This window comes from Geotrypetes seraphini, chromosome 4 (genome assembly GCF_902459505.1).
Source record: "Geotrypetes seraphini chromosome 4, aGeoSer1.1, whole genome shotgun sequence".
Lineage (NCBI taxonomy): Eukaryota > Metazoa > Chordata > Amphibia > Gymnophiona > Dermophiidae > Geotrypetes > Geotrypetes seraphini.
Genome location: NC_047087.1, coordinates 175,382,002 through 175,404,447, shown reverse-complemented (window position 1 = coordinate 175,404,447; position 22,446 = coordinate 175,382,002). Strand labels below are relative to the sequence as shown.

The 22,446-nt window shown below is 48.3% G+C and overlaps 1 protein-coding gene across 8 annotated transcripts in view; it reads left to right on the top strand.

The window, feature by feature from the left end:
* Positions 1 to 22,446, top strand: part of HYDIN (HYDIN axonemal central pair apparatus protein) — a 1,718,235-nt gene that overhangs the window by 53,956 nt on the left and 1,641,833 nt on the right. For all 8 annotated transcript variants that reach the window (XM_033943280.1, XM_033943278.1, XM_033943277.1 and 5 more), the window contains one exon: positions 16,444 to 16,563. In XM_033943280.1, the coding sequence (XP_033799171.1) occupies positions 16,444 to 16,563 (120 nt within the window). The remainder of the gene's footprint in view (positions 1 to 16,443; positions 16,564 to 22,446) is intronic.

Below are 22,446 nucleotides of genomic sequence, written 5' to 3'. Positions count from 1 at the left end.
GAGGTCGCCCTCTGAGGAACAGCGGCAGGTCTTGCCACAGGGGATGTCAATCCCGGTGTTCCAAGACTTGCTCCGAGCGTTGATCGCCTCGGAGCTCACCGGGGCCATTGAGCATCTGCAGCAGGCTTCGGCCTCGCCTGCTTCGGCCCCGGTGGCCCCGCAGTTGGCGACCTCGGCCTCGGGTACCGGAGCTTCGGCTCCCGAGGCACCCACGGCCTCGACCTCGGCAGTACCCTCGGACCCGGCTTCGCGGGGTCAGCCGGAGCGTAGCGTGCGCCCAAAAGACAAGGTGCGCCGGGTGCGGAGGATCTCGTCTTCGTCCTCGGAGTCCTCGCGAGGCTCATCGCCCTCGGGCAGGTCTCGGGCGAGGCGCCGTCCGAGGAAGGCCAAGAGGTCTCGGGCCTCGCCTCGGCGGCGCGGTCGCTCGTCGCCGGCCGGGGCCGATACCTTGCAGGTGCGGGACCTGCGGGTCGATAATCCCATCTTATTCCGGTCTCCGGCCAGGGAGAGCTCCCGGGCCTCCTCGCCGGGACCGAAGGGACGGGCTTCGGTGCCTCGGACCCCGGGGGGATCCCCGAAGGGTTCCTTTCGGCGCACTCGGTCTCCGACCCCGTCGAGGTCACAGGACTGTGCCTCCTTGGGGTCGGGGTCAGGTAGGGAGCCCAGATACTCTCACGAGGCCTCTCCCTTCGGCTCCGCCGGGAAGTCTCGGTCTCCCTCTCCTCCTGCTAAACCTTCATCTTTTACGAGGTTCGTGCAGGATATGGCGGGGGCTTTGGGTGTTGACTTGTCAGAGGGGTCCACATACACCAAGGAGTTTTTGGAGGAGCAGGATCTTCCTGCCCCCCCTCGGGAATCCCCTCGCCTTCCGATCAACAAGGTCCTCCATCAGACCTTCCTGAGGAATCTTGAGGCTCCCTTGACGGTCGCTGTGGTCCCCTCCAAAATGGAGTCGAAGTATCGTACCCTCCCCATTAAGGGGTTCGAGAAGGGACAACTTTCTCACACTTCGCTCCTAGTGGAATCGGCGCTTAAGAAGTCGCAGCCTTCCAGGGTCTCGGCGGCGGTCCCGCCGGGTAGGGAGGGCCGGACCTTAGACAAATTCGGGCGTCGTCTCTATGCGAACTCTCTCATGGCAACGAGGGTCCTGAACTACGCCTTTTCGTACTCGTCATTCCTACGTACGATGGTGAAGGACCTCCCCTCTTTTCGTGAGGTGATACCAGAGTCGCTTAGGGACAGGTTTGCCACCTTTAGCTCTAATCTGGCCCAGCTGCGCCTATATTTATTCCACGCAGTTTACGATGCGTTTGAACTTGCCTCGAGGGTATCGGCCTGTGCGGTGGCCATGCGCCGGCTGGCGTGGCTTCGTACCCTCGAGATGGAGTCGCATTTGCAGGAGCGCCTGGCTAACTTGCCTTGCGTTGGGGCGGAATTGTTCGACGACTCTTTGGATGCGGCGACCAAGCGGCTTTCCGAACAGGAGCGCTCTCTGGCCTCTCTGGTGCGCCCGAAGCCTAAGGCCCCTACCCAGCGTCCCTTCCGACAGCCCCCGAGAAGGTATCCTCAGAAGTCGACGCCGGCCTTCTCCAGACCGCCGCCACGGCGTCCACCCCAACAGAATAGAGGTGGCCCCTCTAAGCCCGTCGCGCAGGGGGCGGCCAAAGCCGCGCCGTCCTTTTGACGGGGTGGGCGGTTGGGGGCGGGCCCCCACCGCGACATCGCGACATCCCCTCCCTATCGGGGGTCGGCTAACGGCCTTTGCCGGGGCCTGGTCTGCGATTACGTCAGACGCATGGGTGCTCCGGACAATCTCAGAGGGCTATTCGCTCAACTTCTCCAGTCCACCTCCGGACTTGCCTCCCGGGGCTTGCCCTCCCAATCGGAACCAGTTGGCCCTTCTCCTGGAAGAAGCCAGGGCCTTGTTGAGCCTCCGGGCGGTCGAGGTGGTACCTCGCGATCAGATGGGCCAGGGGTTTTACTCCCGTTACTTTTTGGTCCCAAAAAAGACCGGGGACTTGCGCCCCATTTTGGACCTCCGGAAGCTCAACAAGTTCCTGGTCCGGGAGAAGTTCCGTATGTTATCGCTTCCGGTTCTCTATCCGCTATTGGAGGAGGGGGATTGGATGTGCTCCCTGGACTTGAAGGAAGCGTACACCCATGTTCCGGTGCATCCCGCTTGCCGCAGGTTCTTGCGTTTTCAAGTCGGGGATTTGCACCTGCAGTATCGGGTTCTTCCCTTCGGTCTGGCGTCGTCCCCTCGGGTATTCACCAAGTGTATGGTAGTGGTTGCGGCGGCCCTGCGCTCGCGGGGTCTACAGGTCTTTCCCTACCTGGACGATTGGCTGATCAAGGCCCCGTCCAGGGAGGGGGTTATCTTAGCGACCCAACAGACTATCAGTCTTCTGCAGGACCTGGGGTTCGAAGTGAACTTTCCCAAGTCTCAATTGTGCCCGGCGCAGTCTCTCCAGTTCATTGGAGCCGTGCTGGACACGGTTCGCCTCCGCGCTTTTCTCCCCCCGCTTCGGCGGGAGGCTCTGCTTCGGTGGAGCCGCCACTGTCAAGGGCAATCGGAGGTGTCGGCCCAGAGCATGATGGTTTTGCTGGGTCACATGGCGTCGACGGTTCACGTCACGCCTTTCGCTCGCTTGCACCTGCGGCTCGCGCAGTGGACTCTGGCATCGCAGTGGCGGCAGGATCGCTATCCGGTGTCTTCCCGGATATCAGTGACTCCTTGTTTACGTCGATCGCTCCGTTGGTGGACCGGCTCTTCCAATCTGTCCGGGGGTTTGCTGTTTCTCGTTCCACCTCACAGCAAGGTCCTGACCACGGACTCCTCCGAGTACGCGTGGGGAGCTCATCTGGACGGCCTGAGGACGCAGGGTCTGTGGTCGGCCGAGGACCGTCGATGTCACATCAATGTGCTGGAGCTTCGCGCCATTTTTCTGGCCGCGCGAGCTTTTGTCCACCTGCTGCACGACCAGGTGGTACTCGTGCGGACCGACAACCAAGTGGCGATGTACTATGTCAACAAACAAGGGGGTACGGGCTCTTGGCCTCTGTGTCACGAGTCTCTTCGCCTTTGGGAATGGGCGATCTCCCAGAACATATTCCTGCGGGCAGTTTACATTCAGGGAGAGCAGAACCAGCTGGCAGACAAACTCAGTCGTCTTCTCCAGCCGCACGAGTGGTCTCTGAACTCCCGGGTCCTTCGCGAGGTCTTCGACCGCTGGGGAACTCCTCAGGTGGATCTGTTTGCCTCCCCGGAGACTCACAAACTGCCCCTCTATTGTTCTCGGATTTACTCCCAGGATCGTCTCGAGGCGGATGCCTTCCTCCTCGAATGGGAGGGGAAGTTCCTTTATGCGTTCCCGCCGTTTCCTCTGATTTTGAGAACGCTGGTTCATCTCAGATCGACCGGAGCCTCCATGATCCTCATTGCGCCTCGTTGGCCCAGGCAGCCCTGGTTCTCCCTGCTTCTTCAACTCAGTGCCAGGGAACCTCTGCTTCTGCCGGTGTTTCCCTCTCTGCTGTCTCAGAGTCGGGGTTCGCTGTTACATCCCAATCTTCAGTCTTTACATCTGACTGCTTGGTTTCTCTCCCCCTGACTTCGATTCCGGTGTCTCGGGCCGTGAGGGACATTTTGGAGGCCTCGCGCAAGGTCTCGACTCGGCTTTGTTATGCCCAGAAGTGGACCAGGTTTACGTCCTGGTGTTCTTTGAATTGTCTGGAACCGAGTTCGGTGCCTGTGGCGTCGGTTCTGGATTATCTTTTACATTTATCTGAGTCTGGCCTGAAGACGACTTCAATTCGGGTACATCTCAGTGCCATTGCTGCATTCCATCGGCACCTTGAGGGTCGTTCTCTCTCTCTTCATCCTCTGGTGACTCGTTTCATGAAGGGTTTAGTGAATGTCCATCCTCCTCTGAAACCTCCTCCGGTGGTGTGGGATCTTAATGTGGTCTTGGCTCAGCTGATGAAGCCTCCCTTTGAGCCCATCGACAAGTCGCACCTTAAGTTTCTCACTTGGAAAGTGGTATTTTTGATTGCGCTCACGTCTGCTCGTCGGATTAGTGAACTGCAGTCCTTGGTGGCGGATCCTCCTTTCACGGTATTTCATCATGATAAGGTGGTTCTTCGCACCCATCCAAAATTTTTACCTAAAGTTGTGTCTGATTTCCACCTCAATCAGTCTATTGTCCTTCCGGTGTTTTTTCCGAAGCCCCATTCTCATCCTGGTGAGGCGGCGCTTCATACGCTTGACTGTAAGAGGGCGTTGGCTTTTTATCTTCAACGCTCCAAGTCTTATCGGAAGGTTCCTCAATTGTTTTTGTCCTTTGATCCTAATCGTTTAGGACACCCGGTTTCGAAGCGCACCTTGTCAAACTGGTTAGCTGCTTGTATTTCTTTTTGCTACGCTCAGGCTGATCTCCCGCTTTCGGGTCGAGTTACGGGTCATAAAGTCCGAGCGATGGCAGCTTCCGTGGCTTTCCTCCGATCCACGCCTATGGAGGACATTTGTAAAGCTGCCACTTGGTCTTCGGTTCATACGTTCACCTCCCACTACTGTCTGGACACTTTGTCCAGAAGCGACGGCCGGTTTGGCCAGTCGGTGTTACGTAACCTGTTTTCCTAAATTGCCATCCTCCCACCTGCCCTTTTTTGGTTGGCTTGGAGGTCACCCACATGTGAGAATATCATGCCTGCTTGTCCTGGGATAAAGCACAGTTACTTACCGTAACAGGTGTTATCCAGGGACAGCAGGCATATATTCTCACAACCCGCCCACCTCCCCGGGGATGGCTTCTTTGCTATGATATGGAACTGAGGACCACGAGGTGGGGATGCGCCCTCTAGTGGGCAAGAAGGCTAGCACATGCGTGGTGCAGTGTGCAAACTTGAAACTTCAATCAAGTTTGCTTGAAAAGCTGTCCGCGCTGGGGCTCCGTAGATGACGTCACCCACATGTGAGAATATATGCCTGCTGTCCCTGGATAACACCTGTTACGGTAAGTAACTGTGCTTTATTTCCCCTCTGAGCCAGGCCTTGTAAGATTCCCAAATAATGGAGAAATCCGAAACTGAATTAAGGTTTGTGTCAAAGAAGGATTGAGATTCTTTATTGATATGTGAGATGAAATCTGCATCGTGAAGAAGGAAATTGTTTAATCTCCATTGGCGAGAGGAGGAGGTCACTGACCAGTGAAATGTGCAGGAAACAGCTGCATGATCTGAAATTGTGATATCATGGATTTGAGACGAAGAAACAAGGTTCAGAACATCCTTGGATCCCAAAATATAATCGATCCTAGAGTGGGATTGATGAGGAGCAGAGTAGAAAGTGTAATCTTTCGTGGACGGGTGAAAGATTCTCCAGATGTCAGACCACCCATAATGATCCATTGCTCAGGCAATGGGCCTGATGGGCCGCCGCGGGAGCGGACCGCTGAGCAGGATGGACCTATGGTCTGCCTCAGCGGAGGCAACTTCTTATGTTCTTATGATCCATTAGTTTGAGAACTGCATTTCGAACACCCAGTTTAGCTGGACGACAGGTGGAGGATCGATCGATGAAAGGATCAATGGGAAAGTTGAAGTCCCCAGCAAAGATAGTGTGAGACGTCAGTGGAGTTGTACTCACGGTCTGGAAGGCGTGAAAAAAGGAGGGGTCATCAGTATTTTGTGCATAGATGTTGAAGATGTTCAAAGGTTGTCCCGCAATAGAGCCAGTCAAATTTGTGAGAGTTGAGCTGAAAATTGAGGGATTTTTTCATTAGTGTGATGACACCATTTTTTTTGCCCTGGGCAGGTGCAGCAAAGCAATGTTGGACCCAACCTCCGGACAGTTTCTGTGCTTCCTCTAGAGATAGGTGGGTTTCTTGAAGGAGACAAATGTCCGCATCCAGATGTTTGAAATAATGCAAAATCTTTTTTCTCTTGATTGGGTTATTTATCCCTTTAACATTAAGAGATACAAGGTGGATTTTAACCATAAGGTATGGCGAGATTTGATGGAATCCAGGTGCGACTGAGGGCAGTCAGTTGAAGCAGGTGAGAGAAAAAAGACGGTAGACCACTGTGCAAAAATAAACTAAAAAAGGAAAGGGGGGAAAAACAGCAGTTTCATGCTTATTGGGAACTGGAGCAATATAACAAACGAAGCTCATGAGATGGGGTCGCATGCTGACTAGAGGAGCTCAGCTAGCCACACCACAGCCCGCCTCATGTTGAGCATGGGAACGGATGAAATACAGCCCTTCGGTGTGGTGAAAATGGAATATCAAGGCTGGTGATTCAGGTCATTGCATTGCACCCACTGATTCATCCAAATATTTTTGTAAGTCAGCTGGAGTGTCAAAGTTTTTGGTAACATTATGGTAGGTCACTCTCATCCGGGCATGATAAAAGAGCCTGTATTTCGCTCCAATACTCTTAAGTTGAGGACGCATGGACAAAAAGGCCTTTCTTTTTTGTGCCGTGGCTTTGGAGACGTCTGGGACAAACATGATCCGCTTGTTATCCACATTTAAATCAGAGATGGATTTTGCAGATTGCAGGATTTGAATAGCCTGTGGGTAGCGTAAAAGTTTCATTACAACAGGTCTCAGAGGCTTGGATGGTGAGGGGGGGCCTGATGGGACCCTGTGTGCTCGTTCTATCTCCAGCGGAGGGGAGAACTGCGTGTTTAGAGCTCTGGGGATGAAAGAGTGTAAAAATACCATCATGTCTGACCCCTCTGATGATTCTGGGAGACCAATAAGGCGCACATTGCTGCGGCGCATACGGTTGGAGATATCTTCCAGTTCAAGTTGTAAGGAGGAGATTTTGAGAAGGTCACGTTGTACCGTTAAGTAATGGGTATCATGCGTTGCTAACCTCTCTTCCACGAGGTCTATGCGAGCGTTATGCTGTTTGAGCTGCAGCATGATGTTGCTCATTTCATTTTTGATGTCGGCGGTGGCAGCGAGATTCTCTTGCATGAGTTCTCGCAAAACTTGTAAATCGCTCGAGATAGACGTGCTGTGATCGGCGGTTCCGGCGGATGGGGCCTTGGCGGGAGACGGCGGCTCATGTTTGGAGCGTTTGGACGCGGAGTGAGAGGAGACGGAGTTTGCGGTGGATGCAGGATCCGACTTACTGGATTTAGAAGACATTCCCGAAGGTATTGGTGGCGATCGCTGACTTAGAAATGCGCTCTGCAGGGCTGTAATGGCGCGAAGTAGGCAGGGCTGTAGCGGAGCGAAAGAGCTAAGCAGCCATCTTGGTCGCGTGCACGTGACGCCTCCCTCATGTCAATTTTTGACCTTTACAGCTTCTCCTCTAAGTTCCATGTTTAAAATTTTCCTCATATTATCATAGTATCCTTTTTGAACATTGAATGCTAATATATCAGATTTCCTGTGTAAACTTATGAAATTATATAAAATCCAATCATATTATGATCACTGTTATCAAGTGGCCCTAGTACCATTACCTCCTCCTCCAAATCATTTGCTCCACTAAGGACTAGGGCTCATATGCTCAAAACTCACCGTTCTTTTAATGATCAACGCTAAACCAGTTTTTAACCAGTTTAGCATCAAAGTATTTACCTACCGATGCACATAATGGCTCCCCACAGTTGTTTCTGTGCTTCCTAGCAGCTTCCAACTCTGTTATGCAGATGTTGTATAATGTTATATAATGAGGTCATTAATATTAAAATGAGCACTCCGAGCAATGCCTTAGTGATGCACAAAATGAAGCGCCAGTTTTTAACACTCCAAAATGCTCTGAAATCACCCAAATGTTTTGCGGTGCCGGTAGTACTGAACAATGCAGTGGCAGGGGAAGCCCTGAAGCAGCCTCCTGCTTCTCAGCTGTTTGAGGCAAGAAGAGTAGCTTTTTTTTCAGTGGGCACAGATGTGCATGTCATCTGTTTTAAAAAAAAAGTTGGGCCTGGATTCCCCCCTCCGACTATGGCCCTCCTCCTCCATCCCTGAACTTAAAATAAAAATTGATAGGAGGGATGCTCACTCCCTCTGACCAAAGGTTTAGTCCCCCCATATCACCGACCCCATCTGTGAAGATCAGCAGAAGGGATGCCCACTCCCTCCAGCCTGCAGGCCCACCTCTTCAAAATGGTAGGCCTTCCCCTGGGAGGGGCCTAAAACACTGATTGGTTCAGACACCTAAGGCTCATTAAAAAAGAAAAACCTACTCTTCCTACCCGAACAGCTGAGAAGTAGGAGGCTGCTTTGAGGCTTCCCCTGCTGGCTCTGTCCATGTATCAGTTTCCCCTGCCAGCTCTGCACATTTGTCAGACACTTTCAATAATAACTGATCGGATGGGATTTCCGTAAACCTCTGTGACTCTCATTTGCATGCGAGGTTTTTGGAACATTGGTTGCCATTTTGAAATCAGACAAAATGCTGGCACCCCACTGACCCACAGGATTTTAATGGTGATTTTAGAGCATTTGGCCTTAGATCTAGAATTATTTTATCTCTTTTTGTTCCTAAACCAGCTGCTGAATAAAACAATCCTTGATTTCAACAAGGAATTTTACCTCCCTGGTATGCCCTGATGTTACATATACCCACTAAATATTGGGGTAATTGAAATAAAAAATTGAGCAAGCACCACACTTCCAAAAACCACAATGAGTAAGAGCCCTTCACTCCAACAATTAATGGCATAATATTAATAAGTGTGGAAAAAAGACCTCAGTGAACTCACAGCATACCCCAATAGCAACAGGGTTACAATAACACTATTATAGGTCTAAAAATACTCCACTATAAGGAAAACCATTTAAAGTCCATCTTTCTCTAATCATTCAAAATACCAAAGTGCTGAAAAACTTATTGAAGTGGAAAACAAATTACTACAAAAATATTAGAACAGTACAATTCAAAAAAACATTTTAAATAGCTTAGGTGAACACTGTAAATCCCAAATTCTTCATTTTAATTTTCATCAAAAACACCACACACTCTTCACTACTGCCATTACCTAGATGGTCAGGCAGAGAGTCATAGGCCTCTGCCAAACATGGAGCCTTTTGTAAAATATGTAGAAGGACGTTGCTACATTGGCACATGTATTTGCTATCATGTACAGTGGGAGCAGCCATTTCAGATATCTACATGCATCGCTTAACATCTTCCATGTACATGGATGCCAATTTTTGACACTTCCATGTTTAAATGCTAGGAACTATAAGTATAGGAGCTCCATTTCAGATAAATAAACATATAAGTGGAACGAAGCCCCAAAAGACAAATTTTTTTCACATTTTCAAAGACAAAATAAAACTCTTAAGGGTTAACCACAATTACCTCCTCAGTCATTCGTTTCAAGCCCTGGCTAGAATGTGCTCTTTGATAAAAACTTATATGTGCTTCAGAAGAAGAATAAAAGCCAAATTTAAAAAAAAATATATATATGACTTTCCATTGTAAAATGGAAAGTACACATAGCTAAACTACAACATGTCCCCTGCAAATCTGTGCATTCTGGTTTCCTACATGGAAATAGTGGCTTTCTGAAATTACTGATTAAACATATACAATCTACATGTTTAAATGCTGCTATTTTCATGTGTAGAAGCTGTACAAGGTTTATAAAATATCTATGGTCACGTGATGTCATGAGCGCGTGAGGACATCTCCTCGCTCACTCCGGGGCTGCCCTGCCGAGTTTTTGTTGAAAACTGACATTTAAACCTCACACTTCGCACGATCGATTTAGATTGTGATCGCACAAGTGCACGGACAGATATATTACCTGGTCAAGGGATCTCATGCAGGCAAAATCGACATGCAAAGAACGAGATCGGGTTCGGCCTGGTGACTCCAAAATGGCGACGAGCCCTGCGGCGGCGGTCTCGAACCTTACCGAGACAGCACTGAGCGACATCAAAGAGGCTCTCGCCCAGGTCTTGGGACCGAAACTGGAGGTGATAACGACCCAGATTTCCAATATTGAGACGCTGTTGGAGGCGGCGGCGGCGCGCACGACGGAGCTTGAACAGCAGGTTTCTTCCCTGGAAGACACAGGTACAACCCAGAGTGCTGACCTCATCGCATTACAGGCGCAGGTTCGAGCTCAAGCCGACAAATTGGACGATTTGGAAAACCGATCCCGTCGCTCGAACCTGCGCCTGATGGGAGTCCCGGAGACGCTCTCAGACCGCTCGCTGCCAGAGTTGCTGGAGCGATGGCTGCGTGAGGAGTTGCCACTCTCTTCTGCTGCGGGGCCTGTGCGCATTGAAAGGGCGCATCGTTTGGGCCCTCGCCCGGGCCTGGAAACTCTTAAATTTCAGGCATAAAGTGGAGATATTACAACAATACAGAATCAAGAAGGATGCTTTGAAATATGATGGCTCACCGATTCGCATCAGCCAAGACTTTTCCATGGCCCTACAGGAGAGGAGGAAACCTTTCTACCCTCTTTGTGCACAGCTATCGGAGCTCAAGCAGAGATTCCAATTCAACTACCCCGCTCTACTGCGGATCCAGCAAAATGGAATCTGGGGAGATCCTGCCAATCCAACCTGATCAGCTTCTTTGACTGGGTAACGGGGAAGCTGGATATTGGGGAGTCCCTGGACATCGTGTACCTGGACTTTAGCAAAGCATTCGATAGCGTACCACACCGCAGGTTACTGAGCAAGATGAGTTCTATAGGATTAGGTGACACATTGACGAAATGGGTTGGGAGCTGGCTTGGAGGTAGGCTCCAAAGGGTGGTGGTGAACGGCACCCCCTCCGAAATGACGGAGGTGATTAGTGGAGTACCACAGGGCTCAGTCTTGGGCCCAATCCTATTCAACATCTTTATAAGAGACTTGGCAGAAGGGCTTCGAGGTAAAATAACATTATTCGCCGATGACGCCAAACTGAGTAATGTAGTGGGCAAATGCACAACAGACGAAGATTTAGTGCCCGACAACATGATGCACGACCTACTCCTACAGGAGCGATGGTCTAGGACATGGCAACTCAACTTCAATGCCAAAAAATGCAAAGTTATGCACCTGGGCAGCCAGAATCCAAGCAAGTCTTATACCCTTAATGGCGAGATCCTAGCAAAAACGGTAGCAGAACGAGACTTGGGGGTAATCGTCAGTGAGGACATGAAGTCTGCCAATCAAGTGGAGCAGGCTTCGTCCAAGGCAAGACAAATCATGGGCTGCATACGAAGGGGTTTCGTCAGTCGTAAGGCGGAAGTCATTATGCCATTGTATAGATCCATGGTGAGGCCCCACCTGGTATACTGTGTGAAATTCTGGAGGCCGCATTATCGCAAGGATGTGCTGAGACTGGAGTCGGTGCAAAGAATGGCCACCCGGATGGTCTCGGGACTCAAGGATCTACCATACGAAAAACGGCTTGACAAATTACAGCTATACTCGCTCGAGGAGCGCAGAGAGAGGGGGGACATGATCGAGACGTTCAAGTATCTTACGGGCCGCATCGAGGCGGAGGAAGATATCTTCTTTTTCAAGGGTCCCACGACAACAAGAGGGCATCCGTTGAAAATCAGGGGCGGGAAACTACGAGGTGACACCAGGAAATTCTTTTTCACTGAAAGAGTGGTTGATCGCTGGAATAGTCTTCCACTACAGGTGATTGAGGCCAGCAGCATGCCTGATTTTAAGGCCAAATGGGATCGGCACATGGGATCTATTCACAGAGCAAAGGTAGGGGAGGGACATTAAGGTGGGCAGACTAGATGGGCCGTGGGCCCTTATCTGCCGTCTATTTCTATGTTTCTATGTTTCTATGAGAAGCGGCAACCTTCATTAAGCTTATTGGTAGCCCGGGCTCGGGAGAGGACTGATTAAGCAGACATTGGCTATGATACGTGGTTTGATTCAGAAATTTGCCTGTTCTAGTTTATTTGCAGGGGGACATTGTCATCTGGGCCCTTAGGGGCATACAATTTAATAGGTCGGGGCAGCCCTGGACGAGGCGTCTTAGGTGACCTGTTTGCTCCCACATGTGGGGGAATTTTGGGGCTGTTGGCGGGATTTGGGGGGAGGGGGAAACCTGGGTGGCAGCAGTGCTTTTATTGGAGCAGTATATAAATCTTTTTCAGGGTTGTCGAGGGTTAATTTTTTTGAAATTGGTGATGATGTCTGAATGGTGTGTGTGCGTGAGTCTTGGGGTGAGGCTGGGCGCCCTTGGACTCTGTTTATTGGAGAGTTTACTTGCAATGGCGGGACGGGTGGTGGTCCCTAATGGGTGACAGGAAATTGCGTATACTCTCCTGGAATGTATCGGGCATTACTTCCCCTACTAAACGCACAAAAATTTTGTCTCAATTGAAACATCACTCGGCAGACATAGCTTGTCTACAAGAGACCAGACTCACTGATCTAGAACACCAGAAATTGAGACGGGGTTGGGTTGGGGATTTACATTTTGCCTCCTCCCCCGGGAAGCAGGCGGGGGTGGCTATTTTAATTAGGAAGGGCCTGCAGTGTTCAGTCCGGGTTCTGAGGCATGACCCCCGAGGTCGCTATCTCTTGGTGAGGGTGGTTGGACCGGGAGGACCTTTTAGGCTTTTAGTGGGATATGGCCCTAACGGATATCAACACTCATTTTTTCAAAATTTGGTTAATATCTGCTTAAAGGATTCAGATTGCCCCCTGATTGTAGTAGGTGATCTGAACCAGGTAGTGGACCCGGGCATGGATCGCTCTGGGGGTACGGGGGCATCATCTGTGAGGCAAACCAAGGGCATTCCTTATCTTTGTCGAGCCCTGGGGCTGGTGGACCCTTGGAGGTTACTCCATCCCACGGAGAGAGATTACACTCATCAGTCTAGAGCACATGGCTCTTTCTCTAGAATTGATTATACGTTACTATCTGAGACGCTGTTTGCTCAGGTCTCGGAGGCTACCATTGGCCCTCTTGAGGTGTCGGACCATCATATGATTTGGCTTGATGTTGCGGTGGGGGGTCCTGTAAGTTCGGGGATGGGATGGAGATTTCCTGCATACCTGCTTGATGACAAGCATTTTCGGGAATATCTGATGAACAAATGGGATGCTTATTGTTCTTTTAATGCGCAACATATAGAATAACCTATATTATTTTGGGACACGGCAAAAGCAGTGTTAAGCGGGGATATTATCGCTTACGTTGCTTCTAGGACCAGACGCATAGCATATCGCATTGTACAACTTGAGCGTCACTCGCGGCAGTTAAAACGTGAATTGCTGACTTCCCCGTCAGTGGCTGCTAATGATATGTATAAAACGGTTTTGGCCGAGTTAAACACCCTTATTCATGAACGTACAAAAAAATTGTTATTTTTTAGGAAGTTTCAATTTTACAAACATGGCAACAAGGCGGGGAAATTGCTAGCATCCGTAACTAAGAGCTGGACGGGATCTAGTTATATTCCCATGATTCGGGAGCACACGGGGAAGATATTGACCTAGGCGGTGGCGATCGCAGATTGTTTCAAAACCTATTTTGAGGCCTTTTATGCTTCCCCGGGTCCTTATATGGGTCCCGATGTGTGTGACTATTTAGAGGATGCGGGGATGCCCAAATTAACACAAGCCCAGAAATCTCGATTGGATAGGCCTTTGCACATACAGGAGGTGTTGCGGGCGATACAAACCTTGAAGACTTGCACGGCTCCGGGGCCAGATGGCTATTCTCCGGAGTTTTATAAGCTTTTATCATCCGTCTTAGGGGGGCCCTTGTTGAATTACTACTCGGCAGTTCAAGTCCGCGGTACATTCCCTAGTTATGCGAACGACGCCCTCATTACCTTGATTCCGAAGCCATCTAAATCGCCCACTGATATTGAATCCTATCGTCCGATCTCTCTATTGAACGTTGATATAAAAATCTTAGCGCGCGTGTTGGCAGACAGGTTAGCGCCGTTGTTGCCCACCATCATAGTGCCTGAGCAGGTGGGCTTTGTTCGGGAGCGGCATTTGGTATTGAATGTTCGAAGAGTGTTGATGGCGTTTTCTCGGGCACAACAAACACAATGTCCTGGACTTCTAGTTGGGTTGGATGCGGCGAAAGCTTTTGACAAGGTTCATTGGCAGTATTTGTTTCAGGTATTACAGCACATAGGACTTCCGGACAGTTATTTGGCTTTGCTTCGTACACTTTACTCGGGTCCCACTGCATCGGTATTGGTTAACGGGGTGCGCTCTCTCGGTTTCCCTGTAGGTAGAGGGACACGGCGGGGATGTCCATTGTCTCCCCTGCTTTTCTTGTTGTATTTGGACCCATTGTTGCGTACCCTCCAGAGGGATGATGAGATTGTGGGATTGCCTGAGGGTTCTTCCCAGTTGCGGGTACTGGCATTTGCTGATGACCTTTTACTCACTTTGGGGGACCCTCACCGATCCTTGTCACGAGCGCTAGACCTCCTGGATGAATTTCATCTTTACTCCGGTCTAATTCTTAACAAGCAGAAATCCTTGGCTTTACCGACTTCGGATGCAGTACGTCAGGGTTGGCAGGGGGAATTTCCTTTGCAATGGGCATCTCCCTCCTTGCGTTACTTGGGGGTGGTTATTCCTCAGAATCTAGATAGGCTGTACACTGCAAATGTTTTACCTTTACTCCGCCGTACGGAGACTACCCTTTCTAACTGGAGGCGATTTCCCTTGTCTCTTTCTGGCCGTATTGCCCTCTATAACATGATGATTTTACCACAATGGCTCTATGTATTACAGATGCTTCCTATCATGCTGTCTCCCATTCATGTATCTCAACATAACTCCCACCTTAATACATATCTATGGCAGGGGAAGCGGGCTAGGATCTCCCTATCCAAGTTGATGTTACCTCGTATGAAAGGGGGGTTGGGTCTTTTGAGTGTTTCTAGATTTAACCTGGCTTGCCAGTTCAGACATATCCATGATTGGTTCTGTGATACTACCTACTTTTCTATACCTGAGATTGAATGTTATTGTTTTAAACCTTATCATTTTAGTTATTTATTGCATGCTCTCCACTTGCCAAACTTGCCACTGCTCCACTCACATCCACTTTTACAGGCCATGCGTAGGGCTTGGAAATCTCTGTGTAAAATGCTGAAGATTAACTCCAGGGTAACGTCCTATTTGCCCATTGCCGGCAACGGAGACTTTCTACCTGGCTTGGATTCTGGGCCCTTTCATCGCTGGATTTCAGTGGGGCTCCAGTACATCTCACAGACCGTGTTTTGCACGGGACTTCCTATTCCCTTTGCTGATCTGCAAACACAGTTCCATCTAACCGCTGCAGATTGGTTTGCATACAGACAACTACATCATTACTTGCGGAACTTGACCCCGGCGGTGTTGTGTGAGGAGGCCTACCTTAAACTGCAAGAAGTGCTTGGACTGACGGCACAGGAACCCATACCCTTGAAAATATATCATGGGTTGCTACTGGAACTCTCGGGAGAAATAGACTTTCAAGCCTTGGCCCGGAAATGGTCAGTGGATTTGCTGGTGCCCATCACTGCAGACATGATTCGCAAGGGACTTTGCTTGGGGAACACCTTGCACCTCTCGTCAGTGGAACAGGAACACAATTATAAATTTCTCTTGAGAGCCTTCTAAACACCCAAGAGAGCTCATGTAATGGGGATTAGTGAGGAGCCCGGCTGTGGTAAATGCAAACACCCCTTGGCATCTTTTGGACATATGTTCTGGACTTGTCCTCTGGTATCTGCCTTTTGGTTACAATTGATATCTGCAGTGGCCCAGATTTGGGGATGCTCCTGGAGACTTCATCCGAGTTTTCTCATCACTCTACAGATGCGTTTTCATCCACCCAGACCGGGCTGTGCGGCTTTTCTTAAGAGAACTATATTGCTGGGGAGGAAATGTGTTCTGTTGCAGTGGCTCTCCTCTCAACCCCCGTCTGTTCAGCAGTGGAGAGCATTAATGTTACAGCAAATGTTGCTGGAACGCAGAGATATAGTGGATATGTCAGCTAAGGCAGGCAGACTTTTTCGTCAATGTTGGTATCCTTTTAGTTTGACCTTCACTTCCTTTGTTCGCAGACAACTCTGGGATAAGTGAGATGCTCTTTGTTTAATTATCACCTGTGTAATTTCTTCGATATTTGTTGTCACTGCTGCTGCCCGGGTGGGGTGGGTGGGGGGGATGGGGGGGTTTGGGAATTGTGGTGATTTGGAGAAAATAGTTTTGACTTTCTGTATGCTGTTTATATTTTGTTGGCTCAATAAAAATGTTTGCACATAAAATATCTATTGTCCTCCTTCAAGAAGGTATAAGCACAGTGAGCGTATGCTGTCATTAGAATCTTATTGTTCACAGTTGTGCTTTAGGATCCATACCATTAGTATATGCAATGTTGACTTAATTGATTACTGGTCCTAAGACATACATGCCAACATTAATTCATGCTGAGCCCATTGAATATTATGGTTGTAGCTCTAATAGTTTTTCTTTTTTTGTTTCTCAGTTCTCTACAGTTGATGTAGACCAGACTTTATTCCAACCTTTCCCATCAGAGATAGTGTTTCAGAATTATGTTCCGCATGAGACATATGAAGTACCGTTGGTTCTGAGGAATGAAGACAGGGTATGTATCATTGTGAGAAGAATGTCCTTGAAAAAAGAAGTTTCAGTTTTGGCCAGTAACTTGCAGGTACAGGTCTTCAGCTGATTTTCAAAGGGAACCATTTCTGTTGAAAATCTAACAGTCTGCAATATTGCCCTTTACTTTGTAAAACATAGGCTTGGAAATTTGAAAGTGCAATTCCCACATTTGATTTTCTCCATTTATTTAATTCATTTTCTATCCCATTGTCCCCAAAGAGCTCAAAACGGCTTATAGGTTAAACTTACTTATTATATAGTTGATTGACAAGCAGGATTGAATCAGGCCTGCAAGTGCGTGATATCACTGCAGAGCTCCAGGACAGTTCAGCTCCCCTAGAGTTTAGAACTAGTGTAAAGCTCTTAACATGCACTGCTATTTCCACGGTTATTTCCACATGCTATTCCACTGCTATTTCCACATGCTACTGGTCCAAACAGGAAACAAGAAGACAGCACCACTAAGCCCAATATGAAGATTCACTTTAATGGCAGAGTAGTACACTACTCTGGTGAAACAGTGGTTTTTATTGCAATGTAGATATGCTGTAGATTTATTTGAATTGGAAGAACATTTGAGTATCCATTTATTTGAGCAAGACGTTATGGTTTGTTGTACATTTATTTGAGCTGGAAGAATATTTGAGTACCCATTTTGTTTGTGTAAGTCCATATGACCCCTGATGTAACCTTAGTAGGTGAAACATGGCCAAGTCAGGTGTGTTTACAAAGATATTTTTTTTCTACTTTATATTGAACTTTGTGGTGCTGTCTTCTTCTTACCCATTTTGTATTTTACTACTTTTACTTTCACTTATCTTGTTCCTTTGAGAATCATGGGACTATGGTGCAGACAAAGCTGGGTTTTCAATTCTGCACAAACCTGTGGTAGAAGACCATGAATTTTGACATCTATATGAAGTGTCTCATCTTTATGGGCTCAGAGAATAGACGGGTATATTGTAAACCCTGGAAGCATGTCCCTTATTGGGGCAAAGGAAAGGATCTTACTTGCATACAAAGCAGAGCATTGAAGCTCTTTGGTGCAGAGATCAGCTGCTGGTAAATAGATATGAAGGGCTGTTGAAAAGTTCTGAGCCCAGTCAACAAAGTTGGGGCAGTCTCTCCATCAAGGGCTATACACGTGGAGGGGCATAATCGAAAGGGACATCTAAGTCCATTTTCGTCTAAGCCGCAAGTTGTCCAAAGTAAAAAAAACCAGCCTAGGACACATTTTCGAAAAATACATCCCAAATATTTTTTCTTTCGAAAATCGTCTAATTATACGTCCTGCAGATCTGATTGTCCAAGTTGCTAAATAGTCCATCTTTATACCACATTTTCGTCCAAGTCAAAAAAGCCTAGAACAAGCCCTGTTGGACATGGGAAGGGTCTGCAAAGTGATGGACTGAACACCCAGACATGGCAACTAAATAGTGGGATACCTTACAGGGCACTGCTGTGAACTTCACAAAAAGGGTGCCATGTCTTCATCTCATTTCAGCTCCCTTATAGAGCAGGGTGAGCCCCCCAAACCACCTCTATAATCCCCTAGACCCCCTTATCTACCACCCCAATAGCACTTATGGCTGCAGGAGCCACTTATATGCCAGTAAAAAAGGGTTTTGGGGATGTATAGGGGAGTGCACATGTTTAAGTATCAATGCAGTGATTATAGGGACTTATGGGCATAGGTCCTCCTCTCCATGAGTCCCTAACCCACCCTCAAGACAGCTTAAGCTGCCTCTGTGCTGGACGACTAGGCTTTCCTATGCCAGGCTGCCAGATGATGATAGTCTGGAGGCTGAATTTTAAAGGTGTGATTAATATTTTTATGGGGGTGGGGGGGGGGTCGGTGATCACTGGGGTAGTGTGTAGGGGTCTGTGTTGTGTATGCAGTGCTTATCTGGTGACTTTAGGTGGGTTTTTGTGACTTAGACCATGTTTTACATGGTCTAAGTCACAACGTCCAAGTTCCATCTATCCTGGGCTGTATAACTTTCGGTTATACATGCTGTACGACAAGTCTAAGCTGGCCCACGTCCCGCCCAACTCCCGCCCTCGACACTCCTCCTGAAACGCCCTGTTTAGCTTTGGTCGTTCAGCGGCACTATGAAGGCCTAGGTCTTTTAGAAATAAGTCCAAAACCCGTTTTCATTATCGGCACTTGGACGTAATTGGACAATGTTTGTCCAAGTGCCGACTTAGGCCGGTTTTTGGACGTTTTTCTGTTTCGATTATGAGCCCCTTAGTCCAGTGATTTTCTACTTTTTTGTTCCGTTGGAAAATACGGAATGAAAAAATTGGAAAATCGCTGGATTAAGTGTATAGTCCTTGATGGAGATTTCCAACTTCGTTGGTTGGGCTGAGAACTTTTCAGCGGCCCTTTTTAAGCCCCTTTTTAGTTAATTTTCTGCAACACTATCTAGGTAGTGCCTTAGAAGAGCTTTCTAACCAACACAGCTTTTACAAATAGTGCTGGGGGGTAGAATTAGGGTGGAACAGGAGCAAAATGCACTGTCAAAAAGATATAAACAGGATGGGGTCAAGCCAGAGGAAGGTAACTAAAATGGTTGATAGTCTACGTCATAAGGTGTATGGGGACAGACTTAAAGATCTCAATATGTATACTTTGGAGGAAAGGCAGGAGAGAGGAACTATAATAAAGACATTTAAATACCGATGTGGCATAAATACACATGAGATGAGTCCTTTTCAATTGAAAGGAAGCTCCCAATTTTCCCTCTCACTCTGGAGGGCATAAAATGAGGTTAAGAGGTGATAGGCTCAGGAGTAATCCAAGAAAATACTTTTACAGAAAGGGTTGTAGATGTGTGGAATAATCTCCCAGTAAAGTGGGTGGGTGGAGACAAAGACTGTGTCTGAATACAAGAAAGCATGGGACAGACATGTGGGATCTCTTAGGGAGAGAAGGAGATAGTGGATGCTATGGATGGGCAGACTGGATAGGCCATTTGACCTTTATCTACCATCATGTTTCTATGTTAACACATACAATGTCACTTTTAGTACAAATGACATATGAGTTCTGACAATAGGTGATATTCCTCTACTCGCGAGGCGATTGTAGAAGGATGAAGTTTACATTCTTCAGCTCCACCTCCTTCTCTGGTGCTGTAGAGCCCCCTTCAGTTTTTTCCTTCTGCTATCTAGTTGAGAAAGTGTGATTCTGATCTGCTCTGATATTCTTTTATTCTTTTGGGGTTTTTTTTATTAGAGTTTGAGGCTTTTCGGTGCTGGAAAAGTCCCTGGTGACTCCAGGGCAGCTCTGCCAGGGAGAAAACGCAGACTCTGGATCAGTTGTCAAGGCATCCATCGGGGTTCCTGTCCAGCTGACCTGCATTTGATCTTGTGGAGCTCAGGATCCATTCCCCTTGAAGCTAGCTCATATCTTGGTTTATTAGGTGCTTGAGTGCAGGCTATTTGGCCCCGGTTTCAGACCAGCAGGGCTTAACAGGTGCCAGCTACGTAAATTACTTCCTCACTCGTGCGTGGATCTGTAGGGGTTGAAGTCTCAGTCAAGCTTTGGTCTGACTGGCAGCCCGAAGATCCCAGCATGGTTTGCTGAACAGGAGGCAGTGTCTTCTCCATTTCCAGCTTCTGTGACAGCTGCAGGAGGCTAACCCAGCATAGACAGTGAATACTACCTATCAAAGTCTATGTGAAAATCAGGAATGGGGGGTTGATTTTGCTGTTTTTAAGTGTTTGGGGGGCTGTAGCTAGGGTTCCAAAAACTTCTCAGAATTTTTTGATCCTTTAGAGGGGTTCCCCAGGCAATTTTTAGTTTGACCATGCTGCTGTGGGATTTTCCCAATTTTGAATAAAAGCCTCCATCTGCCTCTGAAATTCCTCAGTTTAGATTAAAAATACTTGGGATAGACTCCTCTAATGGAGATACCTCTATATCAGTGTTTCTCAATGCAGGGTACGCGGGCCGCTTATTGGGGGTACGCGGCATGATCTCCAAGTCCCACTAAATCCCGCCCATCCATAGAGGCGGCATCTGCCACCCGTGATCTCACGATCCTGCCCCGAAGTCGACACAATGTGACAACCTTGGAGCCACACTCTCCTTTGGTCTTCAGCCTTTGGTGGGCGGTGCACGCAGCAATTGATTCAGGCCCTGCACATAAGTGGCTGACCCAGAAGCCTTCTCTTCAACATCACAGTTGACGTCGGAGGGAGGCTTGTGGGTCAGCCACGTGCAGCATGTGGGTAGCTGCTTGCATTGTCCATTGTGAGGAGTGCTGCTGGGGGCTGAGGATCAAAGGACCAGTGCAGTTCAACAATAAGGAGGACAAATGCTGGAAGGCAGGGAGGGGGAGAAGGATGAGATTGATTACTTTATTAAGTTAGATATGGTGGTGGAGAGTGAACAGAGGGGATGCAAGGTGGGACATAATGATGGACATAGTGGACAGAGTGATGGAGGGATAGATGTGGCATGGTGCTGGAGAGGGGTGATAGGAATGGCCATGGGGCTGGTGGGCAGTGGTGATAAATGCTGCATATGATTTGAGGGATGAGAGAGGGAGAAATGTTGGATGTAGTAGTAGAGGGGGTGGGAAAGATGCACCCTGGATGTTGGTTGGGGAAGCATGCAAGTGTTGGATTGGATTGGTGGAGGGGAAATAGGGAGAAATATTGGACTGGGAGGGGTCCAGAAAGGAAGAAGGGAAGAGAGATGTCAGATCACTGGAAGGGGGAACGGATATGTATGAGAGAACTTTCCCATAGTGACTAATCAGTACAAGTACTTTTTATGTATCTAATATATGAAAAGTATAATTAGCATCCCCCCTTTTTTTAAATAAGGAGTTTCAATGGATCATTTTGTGCTAAAAGAAAGTTCTGAGCGGTCGGTAAATTTCCATAGCTTGTGATAGATACCGAGGAATCCCATGGTAAATGACTTTAAATATCAAGCTTAATGTTTTGAAAATGATGCGTAATCGCACATGTAACCAGTGCAATTTCTTCAACCAAGGTGTTATATGGTCAAATTTTCTAACTCCACAAATTAGCCTTGCAGCCACATTTTAGATCATTTGTAAAGCTTTGCACTGAACTGTTGGAACCCCTAAATTTAGGGCAGTGACGGCCGGTGGCAGGGAGGAATCGGCCCAACAAGTGGTCCATGCACCTCCTAGGGTTCGCATACCGCAGGTTGAGAAACACGGCTAAAAGATACGGGGGGGTCGGGGGTGGGTATCACTGGCGGCATGTCAAAAGGGCATCCCTCCTGTTGGGGGAGTGGGCATCACTGGCAGCAGGAGGGTGTGTGTGTGGGGGGGGAATCACTGACAGCAGGAGGGAGTGGACATCCCTCCTGCTGGGGGAGTTGTTGAAGGGGGGTATCGGGGGGTGGGAATTACTGGCAGCAGGAGGGAGTGGGTCCTTCCTGCCAAGAGTATTGGGGCTTGTCGGAGGAATAGGGCAAAATTTTCTGGCAGGTCTGAGCCTTAAAGCCTTACTTTCTTGTCAATACCTGAGCCAATCAGTTCTCAGGCACTAAACTGAAAGTAAGGTTACAACAGCTCAGACTTGCCAGAAAATTTTGCCTGGTTAGGAAATCACCCTGCGATAATAGAGAATTGCCTGGAGTGCTTGTTTAAATATTAATGACATCATTGTAATATATTTGCATGGCAGAGTTAAAGTCTTCCAGCGCTGTACATTTTGACATTTATAGATAGTCCCTGCTCGGAAAAGCTTACAATCTAACTTGGACAGACAGACATGACATATAGGGTTGGGGATGCAGAACCCAAGGTGAAAGGAGTTAGGAGCTGAAAGTACTCTCAAAGAGGTGGAAGCTCAAAGAAACTCGGAAAAGATCACGGTG